The 15,412-nt window shown below is 42.3% G+C and overlaps 1 protein-coding gene across 1 annotated transcript; it reads left to right on the top strand.

The window, feature by feature from the left end:
- Positions 1-6,964: 6,964 nt before the first annotated feature.
- On the top strand, positions 6,965-15,131 carry prdm1c (PR domain containing 1c, with ZNF domain). The gene is given in 8 exon segments (XM_033325898.1): positions 6,965-7,164; positions 8,504-8,758; positions 9,904-10,023; positions 11,040-11,292; positions 12,757-13,481; positions 13,483-13,776; positions 13,890-14,018; positions 14,175-15,131. Coding segments are annotated over 8 exon segments (2,361 nt in total). The 5' UTR covers positions 6,965-7,137; the 3' UTR covers positions 14,733-15,131.
- The last annotated feature ends 281 nt before the right edge of the window (positions 15,132-15,412 follow it).

Here is a 15,412-nt window from a genome sequence, read left to right as displayed (position 1 = left end):
TCAGTACCTATACAGACATGTGTTCTCCTGGCAGAAAAACACATAATAATCACACAATAAGACCGAGTCAGTCACCCTGAGGAGAAGGGAAGTTTGTCATTGTTTGTGCTGATCATGTTGAAAAGAGAAAGAAAGCACTCAGGTTGCCCAAAGCCAACGTGTTGAAAGAGCCGAGGATTAAAGGACAGATTTACAGAAACACCACTTTCAGGTGTTGAGAGTGTTTGATTGCTTGTGCACGTACCATTGTAAATTTACACTGACGGTAAACCATTGGCACAAGTATTGCTAGTGACAAGAAAAGCTGAAGGCATGTTCTGAAAGGGGATCTTTTCCTTTCAGTCAGTGTGATTTGCATCTTTGCACTGTGGCACTGTCCTTGTCAAACTCGTCAGTGCACTCTTTCCCTCTTCCCCCCAATCACAAGTCTTGCCAAAGTTCGACATTTCAGTCACATTTCCAGATTGACACACTCTCATTTCCAAAGTTGTCTTAATTATTTGAGTCAGAGTGCGGTAAGTGGCAGAACAAAGCAGGTATCTAATGACACTTTGACTTCAGTTGCACAAGCGGTTTGTAATCACTGTGGTAAAGCCCTCACTGACCGAAGAAATGGGCTGAAAAACAGGAGTTTCTCCTTGTCATTACACAAACACACACCAGTAGTGTGTGTTCATCGTCTCTACACATCTCGTCTCTCCTCTCATGTCCTTTTCTCTGTCTTTGAACCTCACCTGCTTTGTTTGTGAAAAAAGAAGAGGAGGAGGAGGAAACAGAGGAGAAAATGAACATATCGCTTGTGTGCAGACGGATATCACCCTTTTAAAAGCAAAACAAATATGTGTGTGTGCCTGCCCTGTAATTTTGCTGTTGACATGTGCACTTACAGTGGGGATCTGGGACCCTTGTAATGACTGGGGCAGGTAACACTGGAGACAGGTGGAGGACGGTGCTGTCTGACTTGTCCTAAAAGAGAAAGAGTGTGTGCGTGAGTGTGTGAGGATGCCAGACACAGACGGAGATGTGCAGACAGACATGGTGGCACCTGATGATGTCAGTGATGTTGTCACTGAGTGGCAGTAAAGTTCATTTTATAATGGACACCATTCCTGAACACTCAACTCAAACCGTTTAATGTACTCCTTTTGGACTGCTTGCTCAATCAGGTAATTACGGTATTGCACCAGTGATTTCATCAGCACACATGAATGCATATGTGAATGCAACACGCTTATCTATAAAACAGTTTGACACTTTGGGAAATATGCTATTTAGTTTCTTTTAGATGGTGCCTTAGATGAGAAGATTGACACACACTCATTTCACAGACAGGAGAAGGTTAACTTAGAATTAAGCACACTAATAGTTCAAGTTTTTTTTTTATTGAAATAAAATGGATTAACATGTGATGTATACTGAACCAGGATGTTTCCTCTCCGTTTTCATTTTGCAGCTACACCTTGCTACCACAGAAATGCAGGAAATTCAATCATTTCATCAAACTGTTGCCAAGAAAGCATTTAGGGTATTTCCCAAAATGTTAGAACACTCTCAACTCAGGTACACATGAAGATTAAAAGCAAGAGGAAGCAGGTAGCTCAGGTGTTTAGGTTACAAAACCTGCCCACAACACCTCCGGGGCTTATTAATTAACATGAGCCTCGGCTGTGTTTGTTTTTCCCAATAAAATTAATGAGATTTTAAAGAGAGTTCATGCGTTCATTGTTTTTTAATTTTATTTTTTTGACTGATCCATTCTCCCTGTCTTTATGTTAAGCTAAAAGTCTCCAGGCGGAGCAAGAAACCAATTCGACATGTTTCCTAAAATACTGAAGTAATATTACTTTGGGCATTTAGAGCAAATGTAAGCTTTTAACTGTGTGCACGTGAAGCTGACAGCATTTTTATCACTGAAAACCGTTTTATCTTGTTTAACCATGTTGATTGATGATGTGATGCTGCTTTGCCCAACAGGTTTCACTTGATTTCTTTGTTTGATAAACCTGTATTTGAAAATACGGTACAACTGAATGTGTGTCCTGTATCTGGTTGGGTGTAAAACTAAGTAAGTATCAACATGAGATCAATGTGATCATCAGTTACTGGGGTAGAAGGAACCGGTGAATCTCACAAGAAAAAGAAAAGAATGTGAAAGCATGAGTGTGTATTTCCACGTGCATATTGCATCAGATCATACAGGGGTGACAGTTGGGCTTCCTGTATGTCTTTATTTGGGATATCAGGAAGGAAGTTGTGTGCTCATGTGTATGAGAGAGACAGAGAGAGAGCCAGAGTCTCTCACCATACAAAAGTGTGACCACATGGATCAGATTCCCCTCCATGTGTTGGGTGGTATCCAGAAATATGGCAGGAATCTGAGCTGAACTAGCTGACGTCTCCTGAGAGACAGACACAGATGGACAGACACCCACATACACACATTAAGACGCATGATATGATGTGTCATGTCACTGGTGGTTGCTGTGTCATTGTGCTTATAGGTGACATGTTGTTCTTCATGTAGATAAAACATTTCAAGCTCTACAGGACATTGAATGAGGTTGTGTGTGTACATGAAGTTGTGTGCATTGCTCCTGGATGACACATCTTCCCTTCATGGTCATTATTAGCAGTTAGTAATCGGGAGGAAGACAAAACATTGTGAAGAGCCTTTTAATACAGTCAGGTGTGGCTCCTGGGGGTCTGCGACTTCCTCTGATGTACAGACACCCAACTTTAGTCAGTCAACCGCGTGTTCTGCAGGAGAGTTTTATTATTTAACATCAATTTTTAATTAGGCATCTCACACATTTAAGAAAAGCTAGAACAGAAATAGCTTTGCAGTGTTGAGCTTCTGCAGAATGTATTTACTTGATACTACTTAAAAGAAAAGTCAGACAAAAAAAAAAAAAAAAAAAGAAGGCTATCAGTGTGAATTTTCTCAACCTGTTAAGACCATCTGATAAACAGGGTTGCTAGAACAAAAAAAAGGAAACACTTTACTCAAGAGCAAATACCCAGAAAGGATGTTTTGTTTTTAACAGAATGATGAAAACAAAGGTCTGCAACAGTATCTTGACTCCTGAGTGTGGGATAGTGGTTCACAGCTATAATCACCACCACAGTTAGCCACCATATGTTTACAGTGAGCTAATGGGTGTAGTACATTTAGCCTTTGTGTACATGTCTTTCAAGCCTGGATGTGTGTTATTATTAATCGAAACAGTACAGGTACACAGCACATGTAGATGTTTGAGATTAACAGTCGCAATGTTAGCAACTCATTTTTTGGAGAAATTAATTAATTTTTATCATCACTATATTGAAGAAAATCTAAATTTTTATAATGGATGACAATGTAAGAATACTGATGTCTGAGGGTCTTCTGTAAGTTGACTATGGTTGCCATCATTACAAAGTATAATTAAGAAAAAGGCTGAAATATTTTTCTAAAACATCAAAGGATATGAATTCTTCATACTTATCACCAGACCAATACCACTCAAACCACTGATTAAGAAGGAGTCACAAGAGGTGAGTGGATGGTTACTATCTAATCCTTAGGTTGTGTGGTGACAAATGAAAAATCTCCATCCACTGAGAAAGACAGTGAGGGTTCCTCAAGATAAAATCCAGTATTCAATTCTATTCTTCATCGACATACAATGTACATTTGTCTTTAACAAGGCTGACACAGTGCATACTGGGTAAATAATATACTAAATGTTAAAAAGCAACATAATTTATTGCAACTTAGTCAGCAGTTTGAAGTCTGGGAACCCAGAGGAGACAGAAATGACACGACAAATGTTACAGACTGAAACGCTGCTTCAGTTACACGAGTTTCGATTAGACTCACCATCACAGCACACACACTAACACCAGGACAGAGCACGAGTTCAGCACACCTCCTATCCTCTCACAAGTTACATCATACTCGTGCTCCGTATCAACCAAAGGGAGTAATATTTGATTTGAACTATTTTTAACCCAAAAGTCACAGTGTAGGTAAATCATACTACATAAATATGAACATAATGGTTGCTAATATGATTACATTTGCTGGTATTTCATTAGTCTACATTGTGTGGGTTTTCCTGATGTCAGTCTTTTCTTGGAAACACATTGTTTCCCCCCCTGCTAGAAACACTACAGGTGCAGGTAAACCCCTAAATTTAATAAAAAAAAAAATAAAAAAAATAACAGGTGTTGTTTTTGTCTACGTGTGTAACCACACATGCTTCTTTGCATTGTCGTCAATGGACATTATCATCACAGGTTACAGACCTCTATGTTGTGGATAAACGGAGTACAGTGATAGTGTTTTTTCGCCTCATCTCTGTGGGTGGTTTCGCCAGGATTTGAAAAGACATCTGTTGTGAAGTGTAGCAGCATTCCTCTTAGCCCTGAAACCATGATAATAACCCTTGGCCTGTCAACAGGAGATCATCCACCAGTTGAGGGTAGATGTTTGGTGGACTAGGTGGGTGGTGGCAGTGGTGTAGTGCTGACATTTATTCATATTCACATCTGAAATGGGTAAGAGGATAGAAAAAAGACTGAGAAAGACAAGTTATGTCACAGTGTTCATATTGTTCCAGTCATGTCAATAAAGCAAATCTGACCACAATCAGACTGTCAAAGTCCAGAATAAATGCATGAGTGTCAGAATGATTTCTTAACCACAAGCTGACCGGAGTACAGGGTAATACATGGTAAAGAAATTCACATAAAATAACATGAAATGGTCGGAGCGGCTGACTAAACTGACAGGTTGACAACAGCACAGCATGGCGGGAAAAAGTGAGGGTGACGTGTGAGAATTGTGGACTGTGACAACTGAATAGTTGCTACAGAATGCAAAATATTTCTCTGTGAGTTGGCCATAAAACCTAAAAAAGCCAGAAGTGGAGGCTGTGTCAAACATTTCATTTGTAATGGGTTATAAAATGGGTCCAGTCTCAGTCATCTCTGCCAAAGACTATTGTCCTTCTCCTTGTGGGAGATGACAGGGAAGGAGTGATCGCCTTTAGTCTCGTTGCAAGAAATGACCCTAGGCAGGTACAGACTCAAGCATGGAAATTACAGGGCCAAAGCTACCTATGCCATTTACAGAAGCCCCAAAGGCACTTTAAGTCCACAAGTCTGTAGCTAGTTGTAGTCATTTAGTGCTAACAGACTAATTCTGGCTCCTGGTAACAAATTTTAGAAAGACATTCACATCGCTGACTTAGTTCACTTTGTGGCAGTAAGGTAGCATACTGCTAACCTCAGCACCTTTGGGGGGTTCAGAGATCAAATTAGAGAGAATGATGAAAACTATTATAATTTACATGTGACCCAAGTTCGACAAAAGTAAAAGTGGTTTTGCTTTAGTGCACTTGGGTAGATCATGTACAGAATTACGCCTAACACCTCATCTTTCAGTTTTCTCACACCCTAGGATACACCCTAAAGTTTCTGAGCTTATATATTCTGTGCTACGTACAGTACATGCAACACCTCATTTTGAACATTCACGTCTCCAAATGAATGCCTGCTCATCATTCTGTCATTCTAAGAATGTCCTGTCAAATATCAGGTATAGTCCTTGCTCAAAAACATCCACCCACACATAGCCAAACTTCTGACTACAATCTCAGGAATATGTCCCACTCATACAAAAAGTCCATGTTGTCATTAGCTGAATTACTCATACAGTACATATGAGTAATAAATGTCGTGAAGTGAAGGTTCAGATAGAAGGTGGGGTAAAGGAGAAGAGGGCTGAATAGGAGGTGATGAATGAAATGACTGAAAGCAAAGAGAAACAGGGAGAGAGAAGTGGATTTTAAATTACATGGTGGCTCTTGTCAGCCGTCGTAATTAGTAGCTTGGTCAGGTGTGGTGAGTGGGACAGGAAGCATGAAAAGAAGGTCAAAACACCACAAGACAAGGAGGCTGAGGGGAAGAGAATCTGCTCGACACACTGCAGTGCACCTATAAGGCTCACAGACGTGCAACCAAAGTGTTGATCATCCTATGTTTCGCGTGGGCGCTGGGTCTGAAAATTCAGACAATTCTTGAGCTGATGGGCGTGGTGCCAAGACAACTGTTGCCTTTAGGAAAAAATGAACAAGAGGTGAGCAGATTGAGCTGAAAGCTTGGCTGCAGGTAAACTTACAGTGTGACGTGAGTACGCACACTAGAGGGACAGCTGGACACAAGTCTCCTGAAGGGGGTTAAATGCAGAATAAAAAAACCTCCTGTATGCACCCGGAAACACACTCTGAACAGTACTGCACTCACCAATTTGTATAAACATGTTCTTATAGTGACTGGTAGTTAATAGCACAGCTTTATGTTGCAGCATCACTGCACTTAATAGGTAACATTTTTTATAAGCACATGCATACGATAAGTATTTACACTTCCTCAATTGCTTCCTCATTTTCAGAACCAACTATGAGCCAACTGTATTAATGAATGGAACAGGCAACACTAATGCACACACCAGTTTAAAACTGGTTAGTTATTTAATTTCTTTATAATTGAAAAAGAAGAAAATTGTGTTTGGTGTTAATCAACTTTTATGACAGCTCAAAAGCTTCAGATAAACTGAAAACCTTCTGAATCTCACCTCACACTTCACATGTGCAATAACAGATCTTATCTCCACTGTGTTGTGTCACTGACTTCCGAACACAACACAAGTATGCCTTCTCCTCACCTGAAGATGGAGTGGGTCACTGTCAGACAATGAAGATGCATTTGTCTGGTCCGGACATAGCTGTGTGACAGTCAGCCCCCCCCGGAGAAAGGCTCACGCCCCCGGGCAAGACAGTGATACATACATAAACACTCTCCAAGGAGGAGTCATGAGGCAAAGGGGAGCAGGGGGGAGGGAGCAGGGGAGGAAAAGGGAGTGTATCTGTCTGTCTCTTTCTCTATCAAACACACACACCTTCCCTCCTCCCATGTAAGAAGCAAGAGAAAGAGTCACACACTCAGTGTTCGGCTGCGCACTTGGTCACACGCAGGTACACAGGATACTGAGGTTGGGCGAGAGACTGAGAGAGAAAGGACAAGAGCCAGAGAGAAGCCACTGGTTGCTCATAGACACTCAAGCTTTCAAGGAGGGCACAGACAGCCTGCCATATGTGTGGCTCCTCACAAGGCTTCACAGTAAGTGTGCAACATCCGTCGCGAATGATCATTATGATACTGATCATGCTAGATTACCAGTAAGAGCTGTGTTTTTGTTTTAGTTTAATTACTTATTTGTCTTATTGCAATACGGCGCTGACTTGGAAAACGTTATGTCACACTGAGATGAAGAGTGCTTTCTAGAGTCAACCTGTGGAGACACAGATGTGTGCGTTTGACTCAGTTCTTGATTTTCAGAACATATTTTCTGCTTTGTCACTAAGTTCAGTGGTTTCGGTGTGACTTGTGACAGAGTCATTCTGAATCAGCTGTGGTGACACACTTCAGAGAAAAGTAGAGTGAAATGTTGTCCATAAATCTCTTCTCTCTTTACTTTTATTTGCGCTTCTTTTTTCTTCCTGAGAGTAGATTCACACATTTTGTTATCGCAGCATTCATGTGCATATAAACATATTACTGTGCAACTTTTGAAGGATTTGTTATTGGGGAAGAACAGCTTTGCCATTTTAGAATGAAAGTTAAAATGCAGTAAAATAAATAAAGATATGTACAATAGTAAACAATTAAGGAAATATGGGAACAGTTTTACATCTGTTCAGTTTTCTGTTTTGAGTTGAGTTTAGTCTGTCATCAGATGGGAACACAAGTCACGTGAGTGGTTATTAATTATTACAAGCTACAAAACTTATCTGACACTATCTCAGAACCAAACTGATGAGCCTTAAAAGGAAGTTCTGAAAAGACATATCTGAGCATTGTCTTTTAATTACAGGTCTTCAGTGTTCTTTTCTTTCACTTTACGCTTCGCACCTTCATCCTGTCAGTAAGCGTGCTTTGTTTTCGTGAGGGCTGAGTTACCTTATTGAGATTGAAATAGACAGAATGAAAGAGAAAGACAGCTGGCCGAGAGCCAAGCCGAAGTCAGTTCAGAGGAAATCTGGCCGATTCACTGGGAGAGCCAGTTTCCTTGTGAAAGTGGTCCTGCTCTTGGGCTGACGTGCACAGGAACCTCCCTTACAGCGCAGAGGCTGTGATTTGGAGCGTCACAGGATGTATGGGACAGTGGGGGCAACAGGGCAGCAGACACGAATGGTGCACTTTGAAGTTTGTTTGTCCGGTAGTTACAGTTGATGGGAAAGTTAAATTCTCTGCCCCTTTTCTTCCTCCTTACATCCACAAGTTGCTGCTGCATCCTCTATGTCAAAATATATCTTGACGCCCTTTGCTTTTGCTTGTAGAATAGTTAGGAAAAGTTAAAAGGAAAATATGGGGTACAAAAATCTTGTTTTTTTAGAGGAATTTAAATTGCACATGTTTCAGCATGTTTCCCAACCTAATGTTTCAATGTTTTCTGTAGGCCTCCTCTCAGGGCACCACAGCCATGTTAACCTCAGAAAGGTCACCACAAAGCACGGGGGTCACCACAGCAGTGATGCCAGAGACAAAGGATGTAGACATGACATCATGGAGCGAGGCAGACTTTGAGGAGAAGTGCACTTATATCGTGAAAGACCAACCTCTGGAAGAAGAGACCAAAAATCACGGGAGGACACGAGCTGAGAGATCCTTACCCAGAAACCTGGCCGTGAAACGCCGCCAAAACTCAACAGAGGTACACAACAAAGAACTGTCCTTACGCCAGCATCCTTCCATCCACTCATCCCTTCTTGGGCAGGAAGCACTTGACAAGTTGTTGTCTAATTTCAGCTTTTTCCTCTCTGCTGTGTATGCTTTGAGGCTAAGAAGGAGACAATAGCTACGCCCCTCAGCAATCACCCAGAGGTCTCTAAGATTTGTAGCCACCTTAGATTCTCAACCCTTTGTCCCAGCACACAATTAAACCATAAAGCAAAGCTCAGGCACTGAGACCCATTTTATGGACAACACTGTAAATATTGTTCCCAGTTAAGTATGTGACAATTAGAGTGGATGCTGCGCTGACACAGTCTAGGAAATCACATACAGTTTGGTAAATTGATGCTGAAAGATTATTCCAGTGTGGACTGTTCTTGAAAAAGATATGTTAGATTTCCTCATGCATTTTAGGTAATGTGAGGATTGAGGTAAAGATCTTTCTGTAGATGTCTTTCAGTAGACCTCACCTGCTTGTCAGGTGAGATCAGAGGAAATAGTCAAGGCGTCTGCGGTAAAATACCTGCACTACCACTTTGACCTTCTAATCAGGTCTGTCTGGAGCATGGTTGACAGCAAAGAACAGGATATGTTACAGTAGTCTGTGACACAAGGGCTCAATGGAGCCATCAGACAAAGCCAATGAAAGCAGGGGTAAATCTAGCTGAATAAACTGGAGTTAAACTGTATGGCTACACATGTTGTGGTGGATCCAGCTACATACATTGTCAGTATTGCTCCAAGATGAAAGAGAGAATACATTACCACTGCTTTAGGGGGATTTGGACACAGAGCTCAAGGTGCAGTTGACTGGCCGGGGTGTGTCCTTGACACCTTATCCTCTCTTCCTCACCCTGGAGGCTTGAGAGAGAGGGGTGAGTTTCACACCTGGAGGTACCTGAACAAGAGTAGCGGTAAAACTTTAATGTGGTAGAGAAACTAATGATAACTATGTTGATTGGCTCATGAAATATTCAGCATGTGAAGGAAGGAACATATCCAGTCACACCATGGCAAATTTCTAATTGTGTCTGTTACAGATTTGTCAGAGTTGGCTTGGCTTACTCAGGCCTCCAATGTGTGGGCTACTCTGTTTGATGATCCCATGTTCTCCTTGTTGAACAGGTGCTTGGGGTGACCAGTAAGGAGCTGATTCCTAAGGGGACACGTTTTGGCCCTCTGGTGGGGGAAAGCTACACCAATGAAATGCTACTGAAAGACGCTAACAGGAAGTACTTCTGGAGGGTAAGTGAGCTGCATGTCTCTAGGTTTGTATACGTTGCATGTGAATTTTTTTTTTTTCTGTTTTATAGCTGATTACATCCTGTATCTCCATCTGGAGATGACGCTGTGGCAGCCATGTGGCACAAGTTAGCAGTTGTGGTCAATGTTGTACATCCTGTGAAGAGATGACTCTCTCTGTCAATGCTTGGGTTAGGGTATCTTTAAATGCCGCTTGAATGTTTTAAAATGTATGCATATTGTGTTTGCCAGATCTGTGCAAGGCTGCCTGAGGTCACATACAGACACACACACACACACACAGCTGTTTGGTTGGTGACACAGCGCTTCTTCTTTCTCCGCTTCTCTCGGCAGTGGTATCACTGCCAGTAAACACAGCATACACATGTCCGCGCTTCTCCACACTCACAAACTCTCACACTGACTAATCAAGGAAGTGGGTTTGAGCCTGAGAATCGTTATGTTACAAATCAGCAGCACACGGACATCTTCCATTACACACGAGCATGTGTAATTCTACAGTTTAGAGTCAGCAACCTTAAATTCATGCAAGCCTAACCAAAACCTGAAACAGTCATAACACAGATGATCTGTATATATTTTAGCGATGACTCAACGCACAGTTTCAAACTGCAGAATGCCTGGCTTTATAGACCTAAAGAGAGGGAGGTAGTATTCTTCAACGGATATGAATTTCAATTGCGTTTTAAAAGGTCAGCAATCATTGGGTGATGCAATAATGATTCTACCACAAAGGTGATAGATGAGAGTAGCAATGGATGAAACAGTATACCAATATAACAATCCAGTCATACAGTGACACTCTTATTTAGTGTTGCTTTTGTAACGTGCCAGACAGACTGGCAGCACCTACATCAGCTGAAGGAAGGTACACTATTTACCATAAAGGCAGCGAGAAGCCTGTGACATCATGGTTTCAAACTCTCTCAATCTCACAATATAGATTTGTCATCGTCAATTGAAATAGCTCTTGTTTCCTTATGTCTCATGCACTGTAGGTGTTCTCAGAGGGACACTTACACCACATCCTGGATGCTTTGAACGAGGAGCAGAGCAACTGGATGCGCTACGTCAACCCAGCCTGTACCGTGGAGAAGCAGAACCTGGTTGCATGCCAGAGCGGTTTGGACATCTACTTCTACACCATCAAACCACTTGAGCCAGGCCAGGAGCTTCTGGTGTGGTACTGCCCTGAATTTGCTCAGCGCTGCAACTACCCTCCATTGGGCCAACTGGCTATTGACAGTAATGGTAAGTATAGTATTGCGTAAGTGTAGTAGTAATATGTGTAAGTGTTCACAGAAACCAATGCGGTGTCCACACTTTGAAACATTTCTAGCAGGTATTGTCATTATGGAGTATCAAAATCAAAACGTTGGCAGGCTGACACACTCTTTGTGTGGGTGTTTAAGAAGTTACTCAGTCACACCCACAGCTCTTTTGTTAAAGCAGGACACAAAGGAAGAGAGCACAGTCCTGAAAGCAGAGAGGGCCTGTCTCCAGGTGTAGCCTTAGTACCCGAGTAAGATGAAACCAATTTCAGGACTTTAGGCAGTGCTTCGGTTTCCCATTTTCTTCTTCACATAGAAATACAGCTGACAGCTCTTTCACACAGAAATCATTTAATTTTAATTCACAAGCACAAAGGGTGCCCATGTCAACAGAGAGACTGCATGCACACACCAAAACACTAATTTTACACACACACACACACACACACACACACACACATACACACACACACACACACACACACACACACACACACACACACACACACACAGCTTACAGCTCACAGGCATCATCACATGGAGGAGGCTGTCTGAGGTGCTGACAGAATTCTGGCACGACTCCCCTTATTTATTTGGACCTGAGGAGGAAGAGGTAGGAAGTACTCCAGAAACTACTTGAACTTCCTGACAAGGTGACCTGCTGACAGATTGATATCTCACTGAGTGTCGACTGTTTGTTTGCTGAGAGCTGCCCTCCTAGGAGAGAGAGGGGGAAGGGTAACACTTAGATAAGGAGTGCTCTGTATTTTAGGTGGGCTGATGTTAACTGTGTCAGAGATTAGATGAAATACTTCTGTATTTTGTCTTCCTCTCTTTGTCAGCTTGTGCCCTTTGTCTATTCTGGAGTGTGTTTCATATCATGACTTCCTGGGAATAAGATGGAAGAATTCACTCAGGTGAAATATAGGAGGGGAAGTGCATTATGTGTTGTGACTAGTTTTTTTTTCATCCGATAAGCATGTTTTAGGACTTTTGAAAGTCTAATATGCAGTTCATCAGTCATTTGCAGATAAAAGTAATTTCCTTTCCTGCATATCCTGTCCTACTTGTAGAAAACAACTACAACTGACCAGCCCTCTAATGTAAATAACATACTGCATCCACTGACCCCTGTCTCCCATGCTATCTGTATCCTGATCAGAAGCCTATTGTTTTACTTCCGGTGTCCAAGGGGCACACACAACTACTAAAAACACACATTGTTACTTCTGAACTTTAAAGCATAAAGCAACAGGTCATTTAAGAGTAGACACCGTGCATGTGGAAGTGAAGATGCATAGTGATTTCAACAAGGGATACACGCATGAATACATCCGTATCATGGATGTGTCACTGAACTGATCATACAATTACAACTATACAAAATATACAAATTTTACTGGAGCTTTTTTTGATGTTTTTCTGTTATTTATTTGTCTCACAGAACAGAGTCAAGCTCAGGACAAGACAACAAGGAAACGAGGGCACAGCATGTCAGAAATCTTACGAGATGAACCTTCAAAATCTCTGACTATCTCTTCCAAACACCCAGATGGCCCTTTGTCCCAAACCAACCTCTCAGCAGTTTTTCCCCTATGTCCTCGCGTTATCTATCCAATCCAGCCTCATTCAGAATCCATCCATGGCCATAGATATGCACCTCTGCCATCCTGTGGTCCTCCAGCTACCAAAAGGCTAGCTCCAAGTAGTGCTGTTTCCTCTGGTTTGCACTTAAGCTTTCAGCACAGTCAAGGCCCTGTTAAAGCAAAACATTACCAAGAGCTGTCTGCACCCAATGAAGTTCATCCTGCTCTAAAGCATGCTCCCTATCTTTTGCATCACTACTCACTTGGCCTTAATAGCATTCTACCTCATTCATACCCATTTTATGGTGATCGACTGAAACCTCACTTTACACTATCATCTCATTTGTTGCCTTTTGATGGTTATGCACGCCTCCTCCACCCTCTAGTGAACGAACCCAAAGACTTCACACTTGCACTATCTGATACCAAACAAGACCTCATTCTTTCACCAACCAGTGTGCATCATGAGAACAAGGACCTCAAACCCAAAAGGACAAGCTACCTCAGCATCCCCTCAGATGACCTCAGAGATTTCAAATGCTCTCCTCCCAGCAGTGTCCATGCAGACCTCACAATACCGATCCACATCCAGTGCCTCATCTATGATCACCTCACGACAAGGAGCACTGTCCTCTCTTGCACCTCGAGAATGCTCACCACCAGTGGGCATGGCTGCCTCCTCTAACTGTATCCCTTCTAAACCCACTTCAGCGACTCAGAGCAATACTGTGAATGCAATGGACCTCAGGAAAGCCAAAGAAGGAGAGCAGATAATCGGCTACAAGACTTTGTCTTACCCTCTCACTAGGCAGAATGGAAAGATCCGGTATGAGTGCAACGTCTGTGGAAAAGTCTTTGGGCAACTGTCCAACCTCAAGGTTAGTTCCACTTTATTATATTAACAAAGGGGTGGGTGAAATGGCAGAATTAACCAAACACCATAGTTTTACTGTATGAACATTACAATTCTCCCCTCTCGTGCTGTTCTCAGGTCCATCTGAGAGTACACAGTGGAGAGCGTCCATTCAGGTGCCAGACCTGCAACAAGAACTTCACTCAGCTGGCCCACCTGCAGAAACACTACCTGGTTCACACAGGAGAGAAGCCACATGAATGCAAGGTATGACTAAAGACATAGTTCTACATTTTGGGAAATACACAAAGCTGCATGGCCAATATGCAGCTGGAAAAAGACTAGAAGCAGTAGATTTGAGTTATACAAGGCAGTCCCATATGTTAAAAAATCATATTCGCTCCTATTTCTGTTTTGATGCAGGTGTGCCATAAACGATTCAGTAGCACTAGCAACTTGAAGACTCACCAGCGGCTACACTCAGGTGAGAGGCCTTACCAGTGTAAGATCTGCCCGGCGCGCTTTACTCAGTTTGTCCACCTCAAGCTCCACAAACGCCTCCACACTGGGGAAAGGCCTCACCAGTGTCCGCACTGCCTGTGTGCATATCTCCATTACTGCAGTCTTCAAGTGCACCTCCAAGGCTTCTGCCCTCTCTCCCCCTCGGCTTCTCACAGACACTCAGCAGAGGAGCTACACCAAGTCAACTCTGAGATTGAAAGGTTTGACATGAGCGAGGCCGCAGAGCAGTTTGAGGCGATGACTGAAGAGGCCGAGATGGACAAAGGGAATGTTATTGATCTAATACACAAGATGAAGACTCACACCTCAGGCCAACATGATGGCGCCAGAGGGGAGACTGAGCTCGGCATCTACACATCAGCAAAGGAGTGTTCTGTTATTCAACTGCATACACACAGCCCTCTACCTCTGCATTCAACCAGCATAAAGCGAGAATCAGGCTGCATATCAGAGCCCTAAGACAGCTGTTCTAATCCAGCCATATAATCCTTATAGGTCAACTCAGCAGCTGTCTGTCACAGCCCTGTTTGAAATAAAGCCTAATGTCAATTGTGGATTGCCTAGTGTGTATACTCTACAGAGACTAGCATGTACGCAGCATATGAATAATTAAGACTTTACCAGCATAGCCTGGGACCAGTGACTTGATTTTTTTTTTATCTATATTGTTAATTTATTGTGTTCTATTAATATTGATCTTAAATGCATAAAGACACAGTTATTTGACATTTTGTGGCATTTGTTTTGTAACAGCTCCAAGGAACAACAACAAACACGATCATGCAAACTAAATTTGGTTTGAGCGTTTCTGTTTGAGTGTGCGTGTGTATTTCTGTTTCTCAATTAAAGTGAAAATTACTGTAAACGTACGCGACTATGCAACGTCAGTTAGCAAAGTGTTAAAGTGACAACATAGAGAAAACCTCAGCTGTTTATGTGCAGCATAGAGACATGGCTTTGTGTGCGTGTAGTGCACAGATGTGAGGAATTGCTGACGTAGATAAACATCCTGTGATGAGTCGTGCGATGCTCACTATCAGTTTGTGTCAGCCCCTTAACCTGGAAAAAAACATATCACAGAATTACCCTTGATATCAATAAGGTCCCGCTACTTATTTTGTACGCACACTTCAGTATTT

This window comes from Anabas testudineus, chromosome 24 (assembly GCF_900324465.2).
Source record: "Anabas testudineus chromosome 24, fAnaTes1.2, whole genome shotgun sequence".
NCBI lineage: Eukaryota > Metazoa > Chordata > Actinopteri > Anabantiformes > Anabantidae > Anabas > Anabas testudineus.
The sequence above is the reverse complement of the archived record's forward strand: the minus strand, read 5'-3'. Positions and strand labels throughout refer to the sequence as shown.